General features: G+C 42.2%; 1 protein-coding gene across 4 annotated transcripts in view; it reads left to right on the top strand.

The window, feature by feature from the left end:
- The window catches only part of ADGRL1 (adhesion G protein-coupled receptor L1), a 571376-nt gene that overhangs the window by 529675 nt on the left and 14569 nt on the right, over positions 1-27132 (top strand). For all 4 annotated transcript variants that reach the window (XM_040346327.1, XM_040346324.1, XM_040346325.1 and 1 more), the window contains 2 exons: positions 25551-25642; positions 26267-26435. In XM_040346327.1, the coding sequence (XP_040202261.1) occupies positions 25551-25642; positions 26267-26435 (261 nt within the window). The remainder of the gene's footprint in view (positions 1-25550; positions 25643-26266; positions 26436-27132) is intronic.

The following is a 27132-nucleotide window of genomic DNA, read 5'->3' as shown; positions in this document are numbered from 1 at the left end:
AGTGCTGGCACTTATAATTATAGTTTTTTTTTTGTTTAGCTCCATTCATGCAGATGCATCATGGATGAAGAAATCTCCTGCTGTGGCCATTGTATTTTGACATCTGGCCCCACCAGAAGAGCGGCAATCTGATTGTATCCAGTCACTGTTTGGTTGACAATTTCCCACCTGGCTCCCATGACTTTTCAGTTGAGAAATGTTGAGCAGGAAGCAGCAGACAAGGTCACCCACTGAGTGAAATGTGAAAAGTGTGCGGCCAACTTAAAGTAGATTTCCAGCTAAAGTCTTAAAGCGGTGTTCCGCCTGGGGGAAAACAATGAAAACATAGTAGCTACAAATACTGTAGCTGCTGACTTTTAATATATGGACACTTACCTGTCAAGGGAGCCTGTAATGTTGGCACCTCAGCCGATTTTTGGATCAGCTGTCGGGTGCTGCCTGCGCCATTTGTCATAAGGGAGACCGGTAGTGAAGTCTTACGGCTTCACAACCGATTCTTTAATGTTGCGCATTCTAACTGGCCCAGCAGTGGAGGAAGGAGGAGGGGGCGATGTCTCCCTGACGTGGGGAAGGGTACCTGTCAAAAACAGGTACCAGTTCCATCCTCCTACCTAAAGGTGGCAAATGTGGCACGGGAGGGGGGGGGGAGCAGATAAGCGGAGGTTCCACTTTTGGCTGAAACTTCGCTTTAAATATGCTCCGACCCCGCTCTTAGCACCGATGCTGCCTCGTGTAAGAAAGATGTATATGTGTACCTATTTTCAGCCTGCTCAGGTCTGGTCAGGTGATCACCTGTGTCAGCCAGCAGTGGCTGCAGGGAAATAGAGAGAGTGCCCAACAATGGCTGTGAAAACCGAGAGTGATCATGAAGTCACCTATAGGCTCCTGTGGTGCAACTGTTATTAGCGGTCTCTCCTCTCCCCTGCAGCTGCCACTGGCGGACACAGGGTAGCTGGATCACTTGACTGGAGCAGCCTGAAAATAGGTAAGTACACACATCTTTCTTACACAAACTATCGTGTCAGAACGCAGTGACGTAAAACACAACGACGTGCTGAAAAAAACGAAGTTCAATGCTTCCAAGCATGTGTCGACTTGATTCTGAGCATGCATGGATTTTTAACCGATGGTTGTTTACTTGGACTTTAAGGCAATTCTCAAAATGCCCACCGTTGCTTTTTCCAAGAAAAAAAAATGATTATCTTCAAAGCCTTCAGACCAGAATGACTCCAGTCAAGGCAGCATGAAATACCCCCAGCCATGAAGGAATTTAGTGTCAGATCTCTGATTACTCTGCGCTGATCTCTCCGTCTTGGGAAAATATAAGTAGCATTGCAGTCACCGCTGTCTATTTTTTTTACTCATTCTTTCAACTAATTCATTTCACCATCATGTCTTAACCAAATGATGCTTGTAATAAAAATTGGAAATAAGAGGCTGAAAATAACAGTATGTTTCTCACAGGACCAATTAGGTATTTTAATTAATATACCATTTTCAATACAGCTTAAGGGTTTTATTTTTTAAAGTCGTGGCAGGCTGATTGCAATGGAGCATAACTTTGATGGTGGAGCAGCCTGCAGCTTTGTAAGTCTCGTTCTCTATATTTTTTGTGCTAAGACAAAGACTTGCTGTGAAAAACGTTTCGTGCATGTGTGGAAACAGATTGTTAAAATTCCATGTAGGTAGGACCGCTTGGAGATCTAAAATAAATTTGTCCTTGGCCTTACATAGTCTTTTGAGAGCTTCCAAACATAATCATACATGTAAATCAGGAATAGCTGCGCTGCGCGAGTCTAGCAGAGAGGACCGTATCTTTGATCAGTGCAGCCTGCTTGATATTATTTCCTATATCGGCGGTCTTAATTTCCAGGGACATTCTCTTGTTTTGAGGGTTTCTTCCCCCACTGCCCCTATTTTTATCACAGTTCTGTAAACCGCATTGCAAACTGAATTCTTAAATTCTATTACCTGGGATTTTTTTTTTTTTTTTTTTTTTTTTTTTTAAATTATGTTTATTGAATTTTTCAAAATATTAGTGTACAAGCATTTTCAATAAAGCATTACACATCAAACTTTTGCGTTGAGAAACGCCGACTTCTTGTCTTACATAAGTTTAAATGAACAGACATATTATAAACTTTAATAAGTATATATATTTAAAGCAGAACTTAAGTAAATGGGAAGGGGAAATGATAAGAGAGAGGAGAGAAAGGTTTTTCTGTTTACTGAAATGAGTAAATAATATTACGTATCAATAGGCATATTCTATAATTTCATTTTGTTATGTGTTGACTAAAAACGTCCAGAAAAAAGGTCAATCTTATCCAGAACAATCCATCAGGACTCCAGTAAGGCATGACATTCAGCGGAATTCACAAAGTGTGTCCAACAGGACCATTTATCAAGATATGATCTTGAAGAGTCTCTAGATTGATGTATTAATTCTTCCATTTTGGAAATATGGTTTACCTTACGTATCCATTCCGGAATGGTAGGTGGGAGATTTTGTTTCCACTTTGCTGGGATGCAAAGCCTCGCTGCGTTGATGAGGTGTATTATAATGGTGTCTTTGTAAACGGAGTGAGAGAGGCTAGACAAGTGTAGTAAGTATTGTCCCGCCGTGAAATCGGGAGAGTAAGTAGTTATTTGTACTATCAATTTATGTACTCCCGTCCAAAATTCAGCCAATACATTGCATTCCCACCAAATGTGTATCAAACTTCCCGGCGCGACCATACATCGCCAGCAAAGGGGCGATGTGTCTGGGTTAAATTTGTGAATGACCAACGGGGTCTTGTACCATCTTGAATAGATTTTGTATCCGTTTTCTTGTGTACAGATGTTCAATGTGCCTTTGTGCAATCGTTTAAATACATTCGCCCATTGATCATTCGTCACAGAAACTTGAAGGTCCTTTTCCCAGTGAAGGTTTGTGTTGTCCAATTGAGGGTCTACGTCAGAATTTAGAAGGTTATAAGTGAAGGAAATGAGGTGGCTCTGAGGGGATTCCCTAAGGCAAATTGTTTCAAATAGTGTCTTTGGCCTATACCATCCACTCATTGGTTCTAGCCTTTCAAGAAATCTAGTGATTTTAACATAATTGATATTGGAGATTTTACAATTAGGGTCAGTAGATTGGAAGGATTCAAGAGACAAAAGGATAGTATTCTTAAAGAAATCTGTAGCTCTGTATAACGTTACTGGAAGAGTATCGGATGTCGATGCGTTACTGTCAGGAAGATAAATTTCAGGATTTATTGTGATTGGGGTAACTGGTCCATACATGGAAGACACATTCTTCGTCTTACATAAATTCCTGAATATCTTCAGAGACGCTCCTACCATGGGATGTGTTTTAGTTATACGAGGGATCTTTTTGGGGTTGATCCATGGTAGGTGTCTTATAGGTGCACTTGAAAAACAGGAAAGTTCCTCCAATGCTATCCAATCTTTGGATCGAGCATGCACTTGCCAGTCAATTATCTTGGATAGGTGGCAGGCCCAGTAGTACTTGCGCAAATCCGGAACTCCGATACCTCCCAGATGCTTGGGTTCCACCAATTTGTCCCATTTAATTCGAGGTTGTTTCCCACCCCATATAAAGTTTACGCAAATCTTACGAAAGGATGTGAAAAAAGAGCTGGGGATACAAATAGGCAGTGTCTGAAATAGGTATAAAAATCTCGGTAGGATGTTCATCTTAATTATATTCGCACGGCCAAACCATGAGAATAGTCCCTTATCCCATCTTGTTAAATCGGATCTAACCACATTCAATAATGGAACAAAATTATTAGAGTATATGTCATTTAAATGGGGGGACAAATTAACGCCTAAGTAGGACAATACTCTATCTTCCCAAACAAATGGGAAGTTCTTTTTGCATAGATTAACCTGGTCTGGAGGTAGGGAGATATTGAGGGCTCTGGATTTTGCAAAATTAATTTTCAGGTTGGACATGTCTTGGAAGATGGAAAAGTCTTTTAACAGATTGGGGAGTGTAATGATAGGATTAGTCAGAAATAATAGCACATCGTCAGCGAATGCAGCTAATTTATATTGTTTATCTCCAATGGTTATCCCCACAATGTCTTGATTGGCTCGGAGCCTACATAGGAGGGGTTCCAATATTAGAATGAATATGATCGGAGACAATGGGCATCCCTGTCGAGTTCCATTGGACACAGAGAAAGCCTCCGACAGGCTGCCATTTATTTTGATCCTTGCTGTTGGGGAGGAGTAGAGAAGGATGATATATTGTAGCATTCGTTCGTTTAGTCCCATAAATCCCAATGCTGCGTGCATATAATCCCAAGCTATCCTATCGAAGGCCTTCTCTGCGTCCAATGAAAGTACAAATCCCGGGAACTTCGATACCAGTAACCAATTTTGAATGTTAAGGACCTTGATGGTATTATCCCTGGCCTCCCTCCCAGGAGTGAATCCCACTTGATCCAAAGAGATTAGGTTATTCAGAAGGGGTAATAGGCGGTTCGCTAATATTTTCGCATACAGCTTCACATCCACGTTCAGCAGTGAAATGGGTCTGTAGTTGGAAACTAGATTTTTGTCTTTGTTCGGTTTTGGGACCATCACTATATGTGCTTCGAGCAGATCTTTGGTCGATGTCCATTGGGTTGGATCAGAATTAAATGCTTTTATAAAATGGGGGATTAGGAGTTCTTTAAAGGTTTTAAAATAATCAACTGAGAAACCGTCAGGGCCCGGGCTTTTCCCGACATTAAGTTGTTTGAGAGCTCCAAGAGCTTCACCTGTTTCCAAGGGCTTATCCAAGTCTTTGGCTATCTTTGGGTCAATCGGTTTGGGACAGTATGAGCTTAGAAAATCAGTGATCATGGATCTCCTTGATCTTTAGTCGAATTTCGGCGTTGTGTCACGTAAATTATATAAATTAGAGTAGAATTTTTGGAACTGTCTGGTAATATCAGAAGTACAGGTTAATTTTTTACCTGTTGGATCATTGATAGAGTGAATGTTGTCAAATTTCTTGTTTGAAGCATTCAGGGAGTTAGCTAGAAGTCTGCCCGTTTTGTTACCATATTCATAAAAGAATTTCTGCGAGTAAACCTTGTTACGTTTAATTTTTTCCTCCAATATTTGAAGTAATTCATTCCTGGCAGTAGTTAATTCAGCTAGTACATCTGATGCGAGTGAGCGTTTATGACTTCTTTCTAACATCTCTATTCGGTCAGTAAGTAGTTTTATACGTTCCCGCCTATCTTTATTCCTTTTTGCCAACAAGGAAATCAGCTCGCCTCTTATCACACATTTGTGAGCTAGCCATAATGTGGGAGGATGCACGTCAGACGTTGAGTTTTCCTTGAAGTAATAAGAAATTGCAGAATCTAATTTTCGGATTATGTTTTTGTCATTTAATAATGAATTATCCAGTCTCCAAGGTTTCCGGGAAAGGGGTTTGTCTTCAAAGGACAAACACATCGTAATGGGATTATGATCGGATAGGATCATGGGATCTATAGAAGTGTTGTCTAGTAATTCCAGGCCGTTTTGCGAAATATAAAAATAGTCTAACCTAGAGTAGGAATTATGTGGGGGGGAGTAGAAGGTATAGTCTTTAGAAGAGGGGTTCATGGTGCGCCAGGAGTCGTGCAACGATAGACGGTGTAGCAATTTTTTAATTAAATTCAATGTTCTGTATGGGGTCTTGGAGGAGCCCGATGAGGTGTCTAAAAGGGGGTTCATTGTTAAATTGAAGTCTCCACCTAGTATCACTAGACCCGAAGCAAAGAGTTCTAGTGATTCTATTATGTCTGTAAAGAACGGGGCGTGAAGTCTATTTGGGGCGTATATGTTAGCCAGGGTTACCGATTGGTTGTATAGTGTACCTTTTATGAACAAGAATCTACCCTCCCTATCAACCTTAGTATCCAAAATTTGTATGGGACAGTGTTTAGATATCAAAATAGAAACCCCTTTGCTCTTGGAATCGGAGTTAGTGGCATGTAAGATGTGGGGAAAGTATTTATCGGTAAAGATGGTATAGTTATCAGTCTTAAAGTGTGTTTCTTGCAGGAAAATTATGTCAGAGCCCGATTTCTTTAGAAGTAGCAGAAGTTTTGACCTTTTTTCTGGTATATTGAGCCCTTTGGTGTTCAAGGAGTATAATTTGATCCTCCTTTTCGCAGCATTTATATTATTAGCGGAAAAGGACATTTCAGTAAATAGAATAGAATTGAATGATCAGGTCTGGAAAAAAAGGGAAAAAAAAAAAAAGGGGGGGAAGAAAAATAACAAAAATAAAATAATAAAAAGAGATAATCTACTGTATCTTTGAAACCTCCTGAAGGAGGATAGAAACCAAAATATAATATGTAGCAATGTCTCTATGCCCTATACCTGAAAGGTGAGATAGGCAAAGATTGTTGCTACTTGGGGGTTGAAATCTAACTAAGTCCAAAATCAACAACAGGACTAAATCACTACCCGCCGCCACAACTGTGTTTATAATAAATATTTACCGTAAGAGGCACATATATATTACAAAAGTTAACCATTCACCCTACTGAAAAATAGATAAACATATATTGAACAAGAACCACAAGTGTTGCGTACATGTACAGGTCATCTCACTCAGTTTGATTATCACAGAACTGGTAGTCATGCCGACCATCAGCTGGTGTGTAAACAAGCACATTGCCAATGCAGGGAATTCACTGCTATAATGCAAATCGGGTTCACTAAAGGAAAATAATGCACAAGACTGGTATAACTAGTAGTCCAGAAAATGTGGATATAAAAGGGCGCTTTAAACCTAATATGTCAAGAAATAAGACATATTATTTGAAAAGTGCCTTGTCAGTATAAACGAAGTTACTTTTCAATAACCCTTCATATATTATACCTAGAATTAATGTGAAAATTAGGAGAAAAGGGAGAACGGAAAACAGTTCTAGGCTTAAGTAAAACAAAACAATTCAAAATATTAATATTCTTTCCTCGCCCTCCTGGGCTTAGGTGTAGTTGTAGCTCGAGGATCGTTCACCGAATCTGCGCCGGGTGGCAGTCTGTTGTCCGATGATTGGGAACGTCGTCTCCGGACCCTGGAGGAGGATGTTTCCATCAGATCATCTCTAGCTTCGTCTTTTGCGGGAGTCTTAGCTCTAAAGTCTGCATACCAATTTGGCAGATCCATATACTCTATATCCATCGTTTTGCAGAATGACCGTAGGTCCTCCGGTACTCTCAGAACCGCAACGTGACCCTGATTATTGGCTTGTAGACCGAATGGGAACTTCCATTTGTATATGATCCCCTTGTCACGCAATTTGTCTAGGAGTGGTTTCACATCCCTCCTATTCTGCAGGGTAATATGAGACAAGTCTTGATAAAAGGAGATGACGTTTCCTTCATACACGTATTTAGCTCTTAGTCTAGCATTTCTGAGTATGTTTTCCTTAAGTAAGAAATCGTCTATGTGACAGATTATGTCTCTGGGGGGATCAGATGGTTTGCCTCTCGGTCGAAGCGCTCTATGGATGCGCTCCATATTGATGGTAGTCTGCGGAGGTCGTCCTAATAAGTTGTTAAAAATTCCAGTTATTATTGGAGTAATTTGATCTGCCTCCACCGATTCTGGGAGCCCCCTCACTCTCACATTATGCCTCCTGCTGCGATTTTCCAATTCCTCTACTTGGCGATTCAATTCCCTAAGGTGTAGGGTATTGGCATTAACTTTAGAATTTACATGACGCAGCGCTGCTCCTTGTTGCGCAGTATGTAATTCCACCTCTTGTACTCGCGCTGTAACTGCGCGGATCTCCACACTCAGTTCTGTAATGACAGCTGTCAACGTGTTTTTTATGTCTGCCGCAACCAAGTTTAAATCATCCAGGTTTAGATTACGTTGTACCTCGCTCTTGGTTGCCGGTACTCGATCACCGTATGTGGGAATTTGATTAATTCCCAGTAAATGAGCTCCGTTGTTCCCAAGGGGGAGATTCTGTGATTCCGCCATTGCGGTATAGGGCTGAACAGATCAAGTAGTGGTAATTGCCCCAAGAGTCCTCCGTTTCGGGTAAAAATGGTATCAAAAGATTCCCTGGGGTTACGGGATGTCAAGTGGCCAATATGGGATGATCGGTCCTCTTACCGGCGCCTATATGTTCAGAGCTTCGTCCGTGGCGGCGGGAGCTTTCCGTTCAAGCTGCCATACCTGAGCTCGGTTAGACCACACCCCTACCTGGGATTTTTAAAGAGGAACTTCTCCCTACCTGGCTAAAACTTTTTTTTTTTTTAATCCCTGATGATTGTATGTAAATAAAAAAGAATACTGCTATTCTTTTTTTTCAATGTAGCAGGTTTATTTATCTGCTCAGATAGGGACCAATGTATATACTGTGTACACTACAGCAACCAAAAAGTGTGAGACTCAGCTGTAAAACAAATTCAGATTTCGGTAATGTTCATATTTCTTTTCAGCAGTTATATCACAAGACAAAAATACAAAGTTTCAGAGTCTTGGTTCAGATGGAATCCATACCCAGCCCTCTTTTTTTTTGAAATCTTGGCAAAAGCAGCAAGTCCTCCAAATGCAAGACATGCCGTGGCCCCAGTTCCATAGCTATGACTTTTTAATCCTAGGAGTGCACAAGATGTACAACCCCCTATAAAATAGTTCCATGCATCGTCTGGCTTCTCACAAATCTGGGCTGTTAAACAGGTAGTGATACCAAAGATTGCTCCAAGCGAAGCCATCGCAAGAGTTGCACCTCCAGCTTTTTTAATGCCCGGCAGTACTGTCTTAGGCTCGAAAAGCACTATGTAATATGCAGATCCCACCACACCCAGCCCCGTGGCTATCTTCATTGTCAGCAATGCCTTTTCCCCGCAATTGGTTCCGTCCGGTGTATCCCAGTACCCCATCTTCTTCCTACAGCCAAGGGCACCACAATACTGCTTTCTAATGGAGTCTAGCATTGACTTCCTTCCAACCTAAACTCTTCTTTGTCACTCTGCTCCGTGTTATCATTTTGGAACAAGATCCCATGCATGTGCAGATATGCTGCAGTTCTCTGCCAGTACCCATTCACTGACAGAGACCTGTGGCTGTGGGTCTGCACATGCGTGAGATCTCGCACATAAACACAGAACTATACTGCCCCGTGGGTTGTGATGTAGACATCACAGAAGACAGCAGGTGGCTAGACACATCATCCTAACTTAGGCTTGGATTCAGGAAGAGCAACCATTAAATAAATAAAGGTATTTCATGTTGAAAAAATAATCCAGTTGTGTAAGAGGGAGAGGGAGGAGACAAAATAAAGGAAGTGCTTATCGAGGGGGAGGATCCGCTTTAAGTAAATTGCCTAGTCCACCAAGTGGTGGACTTGGTGGACACCACCAAAGTGATCATTTAGTCAAAGGCAGAGGTGGGTGGGCCACAAACAAACAAAAGATTTCCCAACACACTTACCAAACATATGCACCTAGCTGCAAAGTCCAGCAAAAGATTGAGGTGGTTGCCACATTTTTGAACAGAGGAAGGTAGGCCTCTACCTTTTTGTTAGTCCTAGATTCTCCAATAGTGATACCTTTCTGCCATAATTGCTCTGCTTTCCACTTGAGAGTTTTGGATGTTCTTGCCCACCTGTGTTCCAGATCCTCTTGTTGCAGATATTCTGCACATAAAAAAATTAAGAATGGGGACCCCTCCTAATGGCCATATCTGGTGTACAGACACAGAGACTTAAAGGCAGACCTCTCAACTCTCAATAACATGTATTTCAAGGAAAATTAAGTTGCGTGAAACTTAGCTTTAAATTAGAATGAGTTTGCAAGCTTACATGGTGTAAGTAAGGCTTATATTTGCATTGTTATTTTACTTAGGGCAGGTGTAGGCTGCACTGTCTAGGTCAAGCGTCACTTAGCACAAATGAAGCAACTTTTCAACCCACTGCTTATAGTTCATTTAACTCTATAAGCAGCAGTCCTGCTTTTGGTACCTTTGGCTGTTATGCTAAGCAAAAAGTTTCTCGATAGGATAATGTCCAATCAGGAGCATTTGAATTGTGCTTGGCAAAATAAATAAGCACATCCTAAAGTAGATGGAGCTTAGATGGCTTGTTAAAGTGGAACTTATGCCACCTATACTTCTGTGTTTTACATCTTCAGTTAATTTGATTGGCTGGGCCTGATGCCTAAACTCCAGCACATGTGCAGAAGTTAATTTATCACAGCACCGAAGAATTCAAAAAGTGAACACTGAGCTGCATGTACATTCAAAATATTTTTTTTGAGCAGACAGGTAAGATTTTTTGGGGGGGGGGGGGTTGCTTTAGGCATCTGCTCCACATGCCTGGTCTTTCTCCCTCACACTTTAGCTTGTGTCAGGAGTGTCTAATGCCACGTACACACGATCGGTCAAACCGATGAGAACGGTCTGATGGACCATTTTCATCGGACCAAACCGATCGTGTGTAGGCCCCATCGGTTATTTATCCATAGGTTAAAAAAAAAACAATCTTGTTTTAAATTTAAAAATCCACGCATGCTCAGAATCAAGTCGACGCATGCTTGGAAGCATTGAACTTCATTTTTTTCAGCACGTCGTTGTGCTTTACGTCACCGCGTTCTGACACAATCGTTTTTTTAACCGATGGTGTGTAGGCACGACTGACCATCAGTCAGCTTCATCGGTCCATCAGACCGTTTTCATCGGATGGACCAATCGTGTGTGCGCAGCATAAGGCTAGCTATACAGGGGCTAAACAGAAGATGTCACTTGATCTCTCCATCCAGGCTAAATGGAGGAGTAATCTCCCCCGTTGGCTGTTGTATTCATATAGTCACAGCACTTGTGGAACACCTGAATTAGTGGCTGCATCTAATTAGCTACAGTCACCATTTCACTGTTTTCTGGAGAAAATCCTTAAATTTTTCAGCTGATGTTTGTTGAGCCAGGTGGTGCCAACAGCTCAAATTCCGGTTACTTCAGCAGGAATCAGATGAAAATTGAGCTGCATATGGCTTTGGTTGACCTCTAAACCCCTGACACAAGCTGAAAGTGACTGTATCGTGCAAAAACAAGTTTTAAAAAAGGGGGCTTGCAAAATTATACTCTATGGGCCAGATTCACGTAGAATTGCGGCTGTGTAACGTAACCCGTTTACGTTACACCGCCGCAAGTTTTCAGTGTAAGTGCCCGATCCACAAAGCACTTACCCGTAAACTTGCGGCGGTGTATCGTAAACACGTCCATCGCAAGCCCGCCCAATTCAAATGAATTGGGCGGGTACCATTTAAATTAGGCGCGCTCCCGCGCCGGACGTACTGCGCATGCTCCGTTCGGATCTTAGGGCTATCTATGCGGTACTGATTCTATGAATCAGCCGCATTGATAGAACAACAGATACGACGGTGTATCAGGAGATACGCCGTCGTATCTGTTCTGTGAATCTGGCCCTATATACTTACCTCTTTGGTGAGTGGTAAGTCTTCACTTGAGCTACAGCCTGGTCTCCCTGATTGGCACTGTGGTTCGTTCCTCTGACCCCTATGTCACTACTGTGCCCTGTATTGATGTAGGGGTGGCAGACAGAACCACAGCATGCAGGGGGAGATGCAGGAATTCTGTATACCTGGACATATCTTATGCCAAAGATTCCCCTCGAGGTGGTAGTTCTTAAAGAGAAGGAAGTTTGGATTCACCACCCACCCAAGAGGTAAGTATTATTAGGAGTCTTCTTTTGCATTTTTTTAATCTGATTTAGACAGCGTAATTAATACTAAAACAAATAAAAAACATTCATAATCTAAGCTGGGTTACTTATTCCAGACTAAGACTGAAGTGCGTTTAATATCTGTTCTCTTTAAAGGAAACATGTGGACAGGGGCTGAGTTTGATGACCTCTTTCTAAAAACATTAATTGCCTGACTGCGTCTCACCTCAATACTTTCTGAGTCATTGACCAGTGACCAGCACGCAGCAAGGGAAGGCTGAGATGTGCCCTTACCACACCTCAGGTCATGCACGTCATGAAGAATTAATGAGGAAAAGACACGTTGTCATGTATTTGTAAAAAATCTACTAAGCTTAGCATCAACAGAAAGGGATACTGCAACAAATACAAGTCAATTAAACACATTGCTGCTTTTTTACCACCATTTTCCCCTTTATATTAGCATGTGAAAATAAGAAATGCAATGCAATTTAGAGGTTGTAAATAACATCTACAGCAAAAGGCTTTTAGTTGTTAAAATATGTCAACCCAGTTACTAAAATCTTCTAAGATTAACACATTATTATGAATTTAAAAGAAGCTTTTAATATTTTAAAATACTAAAGCTTCCATTAAAATAATACCTGGTGATACTACCATGAAGGTCTTTGTTCAGACACCTCCTTCCTGTTAGAAGGTGACAATGCTCTGTCCTTGTCTACTTACTGAGCTCCTTTGTTGTCACCCTGTCACATGAGCTTCCAATGGAAGTCACAAGTGGCCAAATTAACACACAATATACCAGTATAGTCCACTGTTGTCACCATCAGGAAACCATTCCTGAGAAATGCCATGCAGCAATCAGACAAGTGCATGCATGTAGACAGGAAGCGGCTACAAAAGGGCACAGGGGATCTGAAGAAGATGAAAATGCTGAAACAAGTATGGTTTTAAACTATATCAATAATTCAGGATGCACATTACTCTAACAAACGAAGGGCTCATATACACTTGCAGCAGTTGGACATGTGTTTTTTACACCCCCCCCCCCCCCCCAACTGCTCATCCTTAAGCGCCAAAGTCAGCAGACAGGGGTGTACATATGCCATGGCCATGATGCTTTGCATCATGGCAAGAATGTTGCATTCCCATTTAAGTGAATTGGGTTTGCCACAACCACCCCACAACACACAAGGTTGCAGCACAGTGGTGCAGACTTTTAGGGGTTAAAACATAATGCCCAGCATGGGTCACTCTTCAGAAGGCTGACACTAGTGTGAATGAGCCTTCTGTGTCATTCAATTAGGGTTTAAACACTTGGCTGTAACTCACATAACTCCACCTCTTATTTTGTGTTAGAAGTGAAAATATAGAACACACCAAAGTACATATGTTCTTATATAAGTATAATAATATTTTATTCATAAAATGACTAAAAAATCTTGGCCAAGAATAAGGTTAAGAAAACATCCCCACCCACACCTAGTATTGTAAATTTCCCCTAATATATTCCTAAAGCAAAAAAGCCATACATCAAAAACAAATTCACCCAGATATCTATACATGGGTCAATCCAGTCTGAATGTATTTTGCAAATGGAATCTCTTTAAGTTCATTCACTTGTCTCCAAAATGTTATAATAGGTCATACTCCACTGATGGGAATGAAACCCAATAATAGCAACCAGAAGCCTTGGCTTATATACAATGACCATCCATCCTAAGTCGTGGAGTATAGATCACTCTATAAGCTACGGCAAAATGGATAAATAACACCAAAATTATTATAATTTCATAACATCATAACGTCCTCAGTGTATAGGCAGGGGGCCATCAGGAACCTGTAGGTTGGTGAAAGATGCCTGACTGTTTTTTCGAGGATTTGACCAGTCACATCAGAGGCTTAATGCTCTAGAGCCTCTAATGCAGCTGGCCTAATACCGGCCAAACCGGTCAGGCATCTTTCACCAACCTACAGGTTCCTTATGGTCTCCTGCCTATGGAGTGATGAAGTGGCCTATGGAGTGGTCTATGCTCTGCAACTTAGGATGGATGGCTTTTGCACTTATACCTGGGGGACCTTATGCCTGATACCATCACTAGAATATAACATGTGGGGATGTCATATTGTTTATACCATGCACGACATGCAATAAATGTGGAGTTTTTTCCAGATGCAGAGCCAGTCCTGCTTTGTTGCAGTATTCTGGCCAGTACATTGGATATAATGCGTGTTCGAAGGATTGCATCTCTTTTGTAGAAATACAATGTGGGATAGGAAGTTTTGGAAGTTGTTCCATAACAGATTGATTGCCATACAATATATGGTAGTGGTGTTCAAACTGCGGCCCTGGGACCGGATGTTGCCCTTTGCTTGCTTTTCTCTGGCACTTGAGGCATTATTCCTTCCACTGACAACAATGATGGGACAATATTCCTTACACCGACAACAAAAATAGGGCACTATTTCTCCCAACAACACCAACTATTTCTCCTCCTAATACCAAAGATCGGGCATTGTTACTCTCAGGCCTCGTACACACCAGCGGACATGTCCGATGAAAATGGTCTGCGTTTTCATCGGACATGTCCGCTCGGAGATTTTGGTCTGATGGCTGTACACACCATCAAACCGAAATCCGCGCGGACAGAGAACGCGGTGACGTAAACGACACCGACGTTCTCTCTCGCACGAGTTCAATGCTTCCACGCATGCGTCGAATCAATTCGACGTATGCGCGGGATTTCGGTCCTCTGGTTAGACGTACTAACCAGCGGACATGTCCGCCGGACAGCTTTCCAGCGGACATGTTTCTTAGCATGCTAAGAAACATTTGTCCGCTGAAAATCTGTCCGCTAGCCTGTACACATGATCGGATCTGTCCGCTGAAACTGGTCCGGGGACCAGTTTCAGCGGACATGTCCGGTCATGTGTACGAGGCCTAACTGGGCACAGTCTGGTCCCTCTAAAGTCTGAAGGACAGTAAACTGACTCCTTCCAATTTGGAGACCCCTGATATATGAAATTGAGTGCATAAGATATACAGTATATATTTGCATTGCACAAGAGACATTTAAGGCTACAGCAGTTCTATCCGAGGATCTACAAGCACTCCTTCATTGCATATAAGCTATGGCTGGGTTAGAGTAAAATATGACCTATTATCACATTTTAAAGGCAAGTGAATGAACTGAAAGAGATTCCATTTGCAACATACTATGCTTTCAGACTGGATTGATCCATGTAAAGGGTATCTGGATGAATATTTTTAATGTATGTTTTTTTTTTTTTTTGCTTTAGCCATATATTAGGGGCAATTTGTAATACCAGGTGGTGTTATTTCCGCAACCTTATTCTTGGCCAAGATATTTTTGTCATTTTTTTCTATTGTGAATGTGATTAAAATATTGGTATGTTTACATCAGAACCTACTGTATGTACTTTGGTGTGTTCTCTGTTTATACTTCTAATACAAAATAAGAGGTGTAGTTTTGGGAGTTGCAACCAGGTTTTTAGCATCTCTGGGGTATTTCTGAGTCCTCCACCTAGAATTGTTCGATGGTCTCTTATTTGATATTATAGACACCCCAGAGTGGGCAGGGGGGGCTATAGCAGAGGAACCGTGAGGATTTTATTTTTCAGGTTTTCATCTTCTTAGTGATTTATTACAGGCATTTATGTAGCACCTTCAATTTACACAGCGCCTTGCATGCTATTCATTCACAACATTCTCAGCTCTCAAGAAGCTTACATTTTAAGGTCCGTATCTCACATGCATACATGGGCATACAAGTGCATTTCTCCTACCAGCAAAGCTTTGTAGTGTGGGAGGGAAACCTACGCAAGCACAAGGAGAACGTGCAAAAACCATGTAGATAGTACCCTGGCTGGGATTTGAGCTGAGAACCCCAGTGGTGCAAAGCAGAAGTGATAACCACCACTGTGCATCGTGGAATAGAAACATTTCTATATATGTTAAAGCTATAAATAGATCCCCCAGTAATACAACTTGTATGTTTAGTTTGCCGGCTGTTCCACCTGATGTCAGTAACTAAGAGTACATTTCACATTTAAACCTACAAATGAATCCACTTTTTATTTTCCTTAAATCTGGGTATAAAACTGCCTGGCCGCAACCCACAAATTCAACATAACCCACTAGAATTATGCCATACTTATCCCTTGCCATTATGCTGCATACAAGCATATATTGTGAGAGGATTATCACACATGAATAAGATTGACGGGAAGTCTCTGGGAGGAGGTAATGGGATTATGTTAAGAAGCAAAAATTTGTGAGCGCTGCATGCAGTCTTAGTGATGCCTTCCAATGAAAAGAGTTAAAGTCCTATAGAAAGAATTTTATTATTTCATCTCTAAATATTGCCATTAGACTCTTACAGAAAGGAAAGTTAAAAAAAATTAATGAGGACAGAATGGTTTTGTTTTTAATGCAATTCTCTAGGCCTCATACAGTGCAGGCGGCCATTTTGTCTGCTGAGCCGCTTTTCATTACAATCTGGCCCAGGAGTTCACAATTAAGGTGGAGGTATGAGAATTTATTCTTTAATCCTTTTTAGTTTTCATTTTAAATCTCTTAAAGTCAAGCTCTGCCTAGAACTGTTCTAATGTATATGCTTCTTGTATTGAGAGGGGGAGCATCAGACCAGGTCTGTTACTGAGTACTCAATCCTGATAGTGATTGGTTTAACTCTGGTTCCTATAGGACGGTATAGTCTTAAAGCGTGAACCATTTTTGACAGTTCAACGCACCTGTGTCTTGCTGTGTGATGCAGTGCATGTAGTGCCATTCATCATGAATAGTGACGTAATACAGAAATGCATGTAATGTATGCATTACAGCAGTAGTCTAAATGGGCGTTAAAGTAAACAAAAAAAATGGTATAAAATAGCTATTTAAAAACAGAAAAATAAATGTATCTAAAACCCTTATTACTTGTATTGAACCATTACCACACTGTGATCTGCTGGCCCGAATAAAAGCTTAGTAAATAAATAATTACTATATCTACAAATCACTGTACTAATGTGTGGTGGTCAGTGGGAAGAATGCTCCTTACATTAGTGGTCAGTGGGGAGAATGTTCTTTACATTGGTGGATAGTAGGAAGAATGTTCCTTACATTAGTAATCAATGGGAAGAATGTTTCTTATGTTCGTGGTTAGTGAGAAGAATGTTCCTTACATTGGTGGTCAGAGGGAAGAATGTTCCTTACTTTGGTGGTCAGTGGGAGAATTGTTCCTTACATTGGTGGTCAGTGAGAAGAATGTTCCTTACAATGGTGGTCAGTGGGAAGATTGTTCCTTACATTGGTGGTCATTGGAAAGAATCTCCCTCTTATGCCGCATACACACAAAAGTTCTTGTCGGAAATTCCGATCGTCTGTAAGCAATTCTGACGCACAGAAATCCTACGTATGCATGCTCGAAATCAATTCCACAAATGCCCGGAATCATTGAACTTCCTTTTTCTCGGCTCGTCGTACGTGTTGTACGACACCACGTTCTTGCCGTTCAGAATTTCAGACAACATTTGTGTGACCGTGTGTATGCAACACAAGTTTGAGCCAACATTCCATCGGAAAAAAAAATCACGGTTTTGTTGTCGGAAATTCCGATCGTGTGTACGCGGCATTACAGATCAGCAAAAAAAATCAATGGTGTCTATGGGAACTTATCTGAGAGGCAGAAACTGCTCATTGTTCAAAGAAGCCCTGGCAATCTCTGGAGAAAGCATAGAGATCCACGGAATCCTGGTTGAGAAAAGCTGGTCTAGAGCAGTGTTTCTCAATTGCAGTCCTCAAGGTGCACCAACAGGTCATGTTTTTAGGCCTTGTACACACGACCGAACAGGTCCGCGGAAACTGGTCCCTCGGACCAGTTTCCGCGGACATGTCTGACCGCGTGTAGGGCCTACCGGACAGTTTTCCGGCCTAGCGGACAGGTTTCCAGCGGACAAAAGTTTCTTAGCATGCTAAGAAACTTGTCCGGTGGAAACCTGTCCGTCGGACGAGCTGGCCCGAAATCCCGCTCATGCGTCAAAGTGATTCGACGCATGCGTGGAAGCATTGAACTTCCTGGTTCGCGCACGTCACCACGTCATCGTCGCCGCCACGTCACCACATTTTCTGTCCGCGGGGAATTTGGTCTGATGGTGTGTACACACATCAGAACAAATGCTTCCAGCAGACATGTCCGATGAAAACGGTCCGCGGACCGTTTTCATCGGACATGTCTGGTCGTGTGTACGAGGCCTCAGGCTTTCTATTATTTTTCACCTGTGATTTGGTCAGTTTCACTGCCTTAGTAATTACCACAGCTGTTTCGTCTGAGGGAAATCCTGAAAACACAACCTGTTGGTGCGCCTTGAGGACTGGAATTAAGAAACACTTGTCTAGAGTTATGTTTTACTTACTGTATGCTTCCCTTTCCTGGCAGCCACAGCTCTCCTTTCTGATAATCTGGAACGTGAAAGGACCCTCAGCGTTTTCAATAAAATGCTGGACTGCTTGTCTTGCATTGTACGTGATGACAACACAGTGGGACCAGCAAAACTGGTTGCACAGATAAAGAAAATAAGTAAAACTGCATTTAAAGATAGACAAACCTTGAAAAAAGGAGCATCAAAACCTAATGCATGTGCTCTCTCTCATCCATCGCAGTCGGTCTGAGCTTCTTGGAATGTATCTATCTAATTTAAACTGGGCTTTAAAGCACCTCCAAGTCTAAACCCAGATGAGCAGGGAAAGCCAGAATAGCACAGGGGCAGAGGGGGGTGCCCCATGACAACAGGATCACTTCTGTAACCTTCACCGTAATCAATAAAAAATGTTCACAAAATGGCTGTTTCTGCTTATGGAGGTGACTGGCACGCTTTATTTCACTTTAACTGAAATGTAAAGTGAAATGTCTTTTTACACAGTTCAGCGGAAAGAGGAAACAATGTACAGTGTGTTACTTATCTCATCAAAGGTAATAGAGTTTAATGGAGAATTAATGTGGTAAAACATGAGCTCCGTGGTGACGAAGGGAAAGTGCTGCAAATCTATTAACGGAGCATTTGCGCTTGTAATATGTGAGGTTTGAATAGATGCATATATAATGATATACACTTTAAAGTGCAACACCACTTTTCTCTGCACATCTGACAAATTCAATGTTACTATTTAGGGCAGTGAAATAGTTATGTTTGTTAATAAAATGTATTACCTGCCTTTTCTTTAATGTATTCAAGAGCCAAACGTAAATAGTCTCCCATTTTCCCAGAAGTCGTGTTTTCTGTGTGCCAGGAGAAGTCTTGCAGCTTGTTGTCGTAGAACTGGATGCATTTTAGAATTTGCATTGCTATATTCAGTTCATGTTGTCAGAGCCGTCAAGGTTTTCATATATTTTAGCAGGGTGACATTAATGTACACTATATTGTTAAAAGTTTTGGGACACCTGCCTTTTACAGGCACATGAACTTTATTGGCATCCCAGTCTTAGTCCGTAGGGTTCAATATTGAGTTGGCCCACCCTTTGCAGCTGTAGCAGCTTCAACTCATCTGGGAATGCTGAAAAAAGGGTTTAGTAGTGTGTCTATGGGAATGTAGCACCCTCCTAGCTAGGTGCTAGAAGAGAGTATAGTTTTTTATCTTTCTGCTTACCAGGAAAATGGTCAGGTAAAACTTAGAGTGCTCTCTGCCTACCAGAGAGCAGGATCTATTGGTTAGGTCTGATCTTTGTGCTTAGGTGCAGCTCAGTTTGTTTGACTGCCCCACACTGTCCAAGGGAGGCAAATTGGACAGTGGGAGGGGACTTGACAAATGAGTGCACAGGCTTTGATACATTCCTGAGAATTGGCAGAGCAAAAGTGCATGTATTGCATGCTGGGATACTGTATTTAAAGCCTGGGCACATGTGCGCAAAGTTAGTTGAGTGGGGGGACAGAGTCTAGAAGGGAGGGGGCGGCTGCCCTCTCCTCCATGGAGGTGGCTGTGCAGCCATGGGTGGTCGACCTAGAGGCCTAAAGAGAGAGAAGCTGAACCTAGAGGTCCTGCAGAGCTGACTGTAAGGGAGACACCAGGAAGGATATGATAATACCTACTATGAGTACAGATCTGTGTCTCTGGGGCCTGCTGAATGAGGGCCGTTTCCTTTAGCTAGAAGTGTCAGTGGACAGGTGTCAGTAAAGGGGATGCTATAGAATATCCTGAAGATAATGTAGTGCATCAAGTCTGCTGTTATTGAGAGCAAGAAGACTTCTTTCCTACATACATGTGACTGTATGGTAAAAGTAGTGTGACTGCTTCCACAAGTAATCCGGTGAGGTCAAGTGAGAGTTGTCCTTATCAATTGCGAATAGTTACAGTTGGAGTATCCCACTAATCCCTTCTGCCATCCAAGTTTTACAATAAAATACAAAAACACAAATACCCTGGACTGATCATTGAGTAACAAGCAAGTGGGAGAAGGGTGGGACAGGTGGGAAACCCTAGCAACCAAGAGGGAACCCTCAGCAACCAAGTGGTAACTCTTAGAACCCCTGGTAACCAGAGAGAGGCCTAAAAAGTCAACACTCAGCAAGCCCTATGGAGACAGTGCTACATTTGGAGGCTTCTTTCTGAGCTATATACCCTGATCTGTGAGGCTGAGCTATATACCCTGATCTGTAATGCTGAGCTATATACCCTGATCTGTAATGCAGAGATATATACCCTGATCTGTAATGCTGAGATATATACCATGATCTGTAATGCTGAGCTAAATACCCTGATCTGTAATGCTGAGCTATATACCCTGGTTTGTAAAGGCTGAGCTATATACCCTGATCTGTGAGGCTGAGCTATATACCCTGATCTGTGAGGCTGAGCTGTATACTCTGTCCTGTGCTGCTGGGCTGTATACTCTGTCCTGTGATTCTGGGGCTGAATACTCTGTCCTGTGATGCTGAGCTGTATACTCCTGACACTATGGGTGGAAGCAAGTTGGATAGAGGGGTCAGAGTGGGTGGATTCTATAAGGGGTATGGTCTATTCTCTAAAAGGAGGGGTACAAGGAGGTGGGTAGGGATAAACCAAGGGATAGTGATTGGAGGTTTGTAGGTGGTGGAGACGGGTGATTCAGAACAGGGGAGTACCTGCACCTATCCTCTGAGGAAACAGAGCCCTGGTTTTTCCTTGTCAAAGTATTTTATTGAATGAATATGTTAATCCAAGTACAAATCTTGTGTTATACATGTTGTAATAAGTTATCCAACTTACAACAGGTTTGAAAAAAAAAACTTCATGGTCCACTATATATGTACAGATAAGTAAATTATATAAACTCAACAGAAAATAGAAAAGTAAATAAATCATTGCATCAAGATATTCATGACTGTAGTTGGAAATACTATTTATCATATAAATTGTTTTACTTGGACCTGGAATATTGAAGTATAATTATGTAAAGCAGTACTTTATTACTGTTTAACTAAAATGAGTTATAAAATAAAAAATAAATAAAAATAAAAGGATAGACAAAAAAAAAATGGAAAGGATAGGATAGTAGGAAATTAGAGAAGGAAGTGTAGATGTCCACTGAGATGGTTCAAGTAAGTTGGCCTACAGCCTGAATGTTTGAACAGAACACTATAATGTTCACGATAATGAGTAGGGTAACACCCAAGCTCTAGAAATGTGGTTTTGTAAGTCATTTATTACCAAATGAATCTTTCAGCTACCATGGCATAAGAATTGAGTTGTCGCGGAATGATGGAAGGTGATAATTAATCTAAGGCCCCGTACACACGAGAGGATCGATCCGCTGAAATTGATCCGTGGATCGGTTTCAGCGGATAGATCCGCTGGTGTGTACGATCCAGCGGATATTTAGCATGCTAAGAAATCTATCCGCTGGAATCGGCTCCACCGGATCGATCCGTCCGAACCCATCCCTCGCATGCGTCGTAATGATTCGACGCATGCGTGGATATCCTTATATGACAGCGTCGCGCACGTCGCCACGTCATCATCGCGGCGACGGCGCGACACGTCACCGCGGTGTGAATTCGGCGCGGATTTCGATCTGATGGTGAGTACAATCCAGCGGATCGAAATCCTCAGAGGATTTATCCGCGGAAACGGTCCGGAGGACCGTATCCGCGGATAAATCCTCTCGTGTGTACCCGGCATTAGGCCTCGTACACACGGACAGACTGTCCGCTGAAATCGGTCCGCTGGACCGTTTTCAGCGGACATGTCCGCCCGGAGATTTCTGTCTGATGGTTGTACACACCATCAGACAGAAATTCGCGCGTTCACGACGCGCGGGGACGTGGCCGCGCCGTCGCCGTGACGATTACGCGGCGACGTGCGCGGCCCTGGAAGTTCAATGCTTCCATGCATGCGTCGAATCGCGAGGGATGGCGGCCGAGCGGACATGTACGGTGAGTCTGTACAGACGACCGAACATGTCCGACGGACAGGCTTCCAGCGGACATGTTTCTTAGCATGCTAAGAAACATTTGTCCGCTGGAAAACGGTCGGCTGGACAAATGTCCGCTGGAAACCTGTCCGGTCAGCCGTACACACGACCGAACATGTCTGCTGAAACTGGTCCGCGGACCAGTTTCAGCAGACATGTTCGGTCGTGTGTACGGGGCCTATGGGTTCCAGATTTTTTCAAAGACTGGAATTTGCAGAGTCCTGTTTTTTATACACACAACTCAGTGCTAAGTATTTTGTGGTTTTGCAGCCTCTAGTGGTCATTGCCTGATAGTGCCCTAGGTCCTTCAACAAACAACTCCATACTGCCTATATCAAGTGCACACCTTTCTTTGCGGTATTTCTTTCCACTATCCCAGTGAACAAACAGCTAGTCTAAAAGCTTGAAAGGGAAGTGTACTTAGTACAGGCTAAGCTAGAAACAAATTTAAGGCCAGTAATTTATAATCAAGCTTGATGAGTCCAAGCTGATTGTCTTTAGATGGTGGAAGATTGAAACACACAGAGAATCACAAAGATAACCTGCCATTTATAACATTTCATTGTGGATTCAAGGGTTTTTTTATGTCTAGAATCAAGAAAGAAATTATGACATTTTACAAGAAATTTCAAATCAAGATGTTCTCTAAAAATGTGCTTTCCATTAAGCTGGTCTCACGGTTTAATAAACCTGAGAGGTGGGTGATTGGGGGCAGAGCAAATAGCTGGAGGAGATAGAGGTGCTGGTTGAGGAAAGCTGGAAGAAAGACAAATGAGATTCCCTTTTTAAACTATAAAGGAAAATTGAATTAGACATTCAATTGTTTGTTGTAGATTTCTGCTTCATCAAACCTACAAGAAAGCAGGTTTATCATATGGAGTGTTGTGAGTATGATAGAGCATGAATTATGGAGATATGGAGTGAAGGGCGTGATAACACAAAAGTCAAAGACAGTGCAGCAGGGAGTTATGTAGATACATTAGTGCATAGAACCCCAGAATTCCTTCAGAGGTTGCTAGGTGTTCCTTGAGTAATGAGCGATGTCTACTTCTTAGGCCCCTTTCACATTGGGGGGAGTCTGCCAGGAACCTCTCCAATAATCTCCTCTAAACAGGCGGATAGGTTGTCCGTATCTTCTCGGGACACAGACACAGCCTGTCCTCTATAGGTGGTCGAACGTAAACGAACCACCTGTCCGTATGCACTCGCGACGGCCATCTGATCCACCTGATGGATGGGGAACAGATCCCCTATTCATCTGTTTTTAGTGGATAGGATTGGATCGGATGTCGGCAGCACTCTATAGAGGGCAATAAATGGTCTGATCGGGTCAGCCTAAAAAACTGACAGGCGGACCTTATCGATCCACCTGTGTGAAAGGGGTCTAAGGTAAGTAACGGCTAAAACCAATGATTTATTTTAGCTATCTGTAGGGAGAATTCTTACTGACCACAAATGTAACTAGCATTCTTCCCATTGTCCATCATAGTTTATGTACTGTGAACGGTAGATATCGTAATTATTGGCGGGGATTCCCTGAGACCAAAATGGAATTTCATGGGTTCCTCCATGTTAAAAAGGTTGAGAAAGAATACATTAGAGTATTCAGTACACTTTCAATCTTACATAGGGTGTCTCATGGTGTCCTTCATTCAGATGATCACATTCACTTCCATGAGTTGCAAGCTGTTAATCAGTTAAGAATTTATCCTTTAGTAGAACCAATTATTTGGTAAATTTACTGACACCATGTTTCAAGGAAATTCCTGGCAAATTTTCTGTAGTTATGAAATCTTTTCCAATGTTGCTGGCTGTCATCAAGCTGACCCTAAAGCCACTCCACCAGATAGTCTACTGCACAGGTGTCAAACACAAGGCCCGCTGGCCGAATCCGGCCCGCCAGGCCATTTCGTATGGCCCTCGCACCTAGGGGTTTTTTTTTTAGCCAGAACCCTGCACATTGTGGATAGCACACTCCTCAACCCTGCACTCTGTACACATTGCACCCCTGAACTTTGCACTCTGTACATAGCACACCCCTAAATTCTGCACTTGGTACATAGCGCACCCCTAAACTCTGCACATAACACACTCCTGGTATTTATTGCTCCTTTAAGATCCTCCCACTGGTAGTGCAATTTGTGGTTGAGTTCCTACACTAATTCTGAGAAAAGAAAAGCCCTGGATAAATGTATGTACTCTTACAAATACAACCGGCCCTTTGAGGGCAACCATAATACTGATGCGGCCTTCAACGAAATTGAATTTGACAACCCTGGTCTACTAGGTACATATGACCTCAGTGATCGGCATATTATTTAGTGATATTAAAGAGTAATATATAAGCACTCTTAATAATTAATAGATCTTTTTGCTAATAACTTCACAAGAAGCTGACCCAAGCTCCTGGATACCAAGGGCCAAGTGCACACAATTGATGGGGCAAACTGGCATCATTTGATAGGGAAAACTGGCGGCTATTGATGGGGCGAACTGGCGGCTATTGATGGGGCGAACTGGCGGCTATTGATGGGGCAAACTGGTGGTATTTGATGAGGCAAACTGGTGGCATTTGATGGGGCAAACTGGCAGCAATTGATGGGCACAGTGAGTGAGTGAGTAACTTGTATAGCGCAACAAATGCAAACTTAATCGCCTCAAGGCGCTTGGCATCCAGAGTCGTACCGGTCTGCACAGTGGCTGCATTTAATGGCACAGTGGCAGCAATTGATGGGCACAGTGGCTGCGTTTGATAGGCACAGTGGTGGCAATTGATGGGCACAGTAGCTGCGTTTGATGGGCACAGTGGCTGCAATTGATGTGTTTTTTTTTCAGTTAATTTGCGCCCCCCCAAAAATGTTGAGCACCAGCCACTACTGTTTTAGAGGAACTGTTCAGCAGTACTTGCTAACCCCAGGTCTTATTGCTCAGCGGGCCCCTTGTTTAAGGCAGTAAACCAGAGTTTAGGAGTTCATTTACATAAAACGGAGAACAGGAAATTAAAACAAAGGCAAATTTGTTGCCAGCATTGATAAAGTGTTATTTTATCATCATTCTAGACTGCCTTCCATGGTAGACATCTTATTTAAACTTACAGTTATCACCAGCCTGAGCTACCTTTATAAATCATTAAAATAACACCTTTACTGCATTGAAAATCCCATTGACAATTAAACATTAAAGTAAAACAAGACAATAAAACACAGAAACCAAAATACTGCATAGATTATGCTAAGGTGAATTGAGCATATTGTGGAAGAATAGAGATACAAGAATCACCCATAGATGGTGCGATCGAGTACAGAACAATGTTTTGGGCATCCAATCGGTTTTGAAACCCCCCAATACATATTCTTTCATCTATCATTATCTCTATTTCTAGGTGAACCTACTTATCCTCCTGGTTACTCTCCATAAGATGCTTCGCTCCTCCTCTGTCCTGAAGCCAGACTCCAGCCGCTTGGAGAATATCAAGTAAGGATTTTCAGTTACGCCCTAATCCTCATCATTACATTCAGTATATTAGGACAGTTATCCACTCTACGGGTGGCTATAGAATATCCCCCCCCCCCATCTGTCCATATTCTTGACTTTTGACTAAATTATATAAATTTCAGCATAGGTGTGCGCAGCCTTTGGCATTAGGGTGTGCACCCCAAAGCTCAAACACACTCACTATGTTCGTTCATAAAGGGAAGGGGCCGGTAAATGGCATTTTTACTGGACCTTCCCCCACCCATCCTAAAACATTCACAGCAACAACCGGTGGGAGAGGAGGGAAGCCGGAAGTGCTGTGGGGGGAAGGAGGGGGATCCAGGTCAGTAGGGGGAATCTGTTCTGCAAAGGGTGATTAGGGTGTGCCTGGGCACACCTGGCACACCCTGTGTGCACGCCTATGACTTTCAGATTTAATGCTAATTAGCAAATTCCATTTGTTTTCCCTGAATATGGTAAACTCAGGGAATGAAATGAAAATGGCCATAAATGTTCTGAGGGTTTTTTAACCTAAGGGATGAATAATGTTTTTGGGCTCTTACCTTCAAATGTAAGTGTAAGCTTTGTGATGTTTAATTATGAACTTATTTGTTCCCGTTTCAGGTCATGGGCCTTAGGGGCAGTTACCCTCCTCTTCCTCCTCGGTCTCACCTGGGCTTTTGGCCTCCTATTCATCAATAAAGAGTCTTTGGTCCTGGCGTATCTCTTTACGACCTTCAATGCCTTGCAGGGTGTCTTCATCTTCATCTTCCACTGTGCTCTCCAGAAGAAGGTTAGCATGCAACCCGTAGATTTGGTAGCGTGTCATGCCGCGAGCCTCACAAATAACAGAGGCCTAGCGGAAGGCTACACCACTGCAATTATGCTCTGTGGTAAACTCGAGAACACCTACACAGGGAAATCATTGACCTGTATGCACTTCATCATCTCCTGTAGAGCTTCTCAACACAAAGCAACATCTTGTCAGAGCTTGACACAGCAGCGCTCAACCCCAGTATGCATTGCTACACAGGAATCGAACATTCCTGACTCTACCACAAAGACAATACCAGGCAAAATCTGATGTATATTTAAGTCACGATACACATTATTATACAAAACTTTGTTTTAGAATGGCACCTTTCATGATTAAATATCTGGTGCTTTCTGTCTGTCTCCAATACATCAAGAACATTGTGCTAGTGCCAGTGTTTCTCTATGACTCCCCGCAGAAGACTTGTCAGTCACTGTAAATTGTCTCTTCGTTACCCGGCCCCATTTTTCTCATTTCCCCTATAATTAAACATAAAATGTTTTTTTTTTAAATGTAAGAACATGGTCTCGAGCTGAAAAAAAAATGCATATTTTCTACAGTACATTAACTTATTATTCTACGTATGTAAATTAGATTTGGAATCCATCCGCTTCTCCCACAAAACAGTAGGCTACCCATATCACATTATGGGAAAAACTGAGCTAATATCAGATCT

This window comes from Rana temporaria, chromosome 3 (assembly GCF_905171775.1).
Source record: "Rana temporaria chromosome 3, aRanTem1.1, whole genome shotgun sequence".
Classification (NCBI taxonomy): Eukaryota; Metazoa; Chordata; class Amphibia; order Anura; family Ranidae; genus Rana; species Rana temporaria.
The sequence above is the reverse complement of the archived record's forward strand: the minus strand, read 5'-3'. Positions and strand labels throughout refer to the sequence as shown.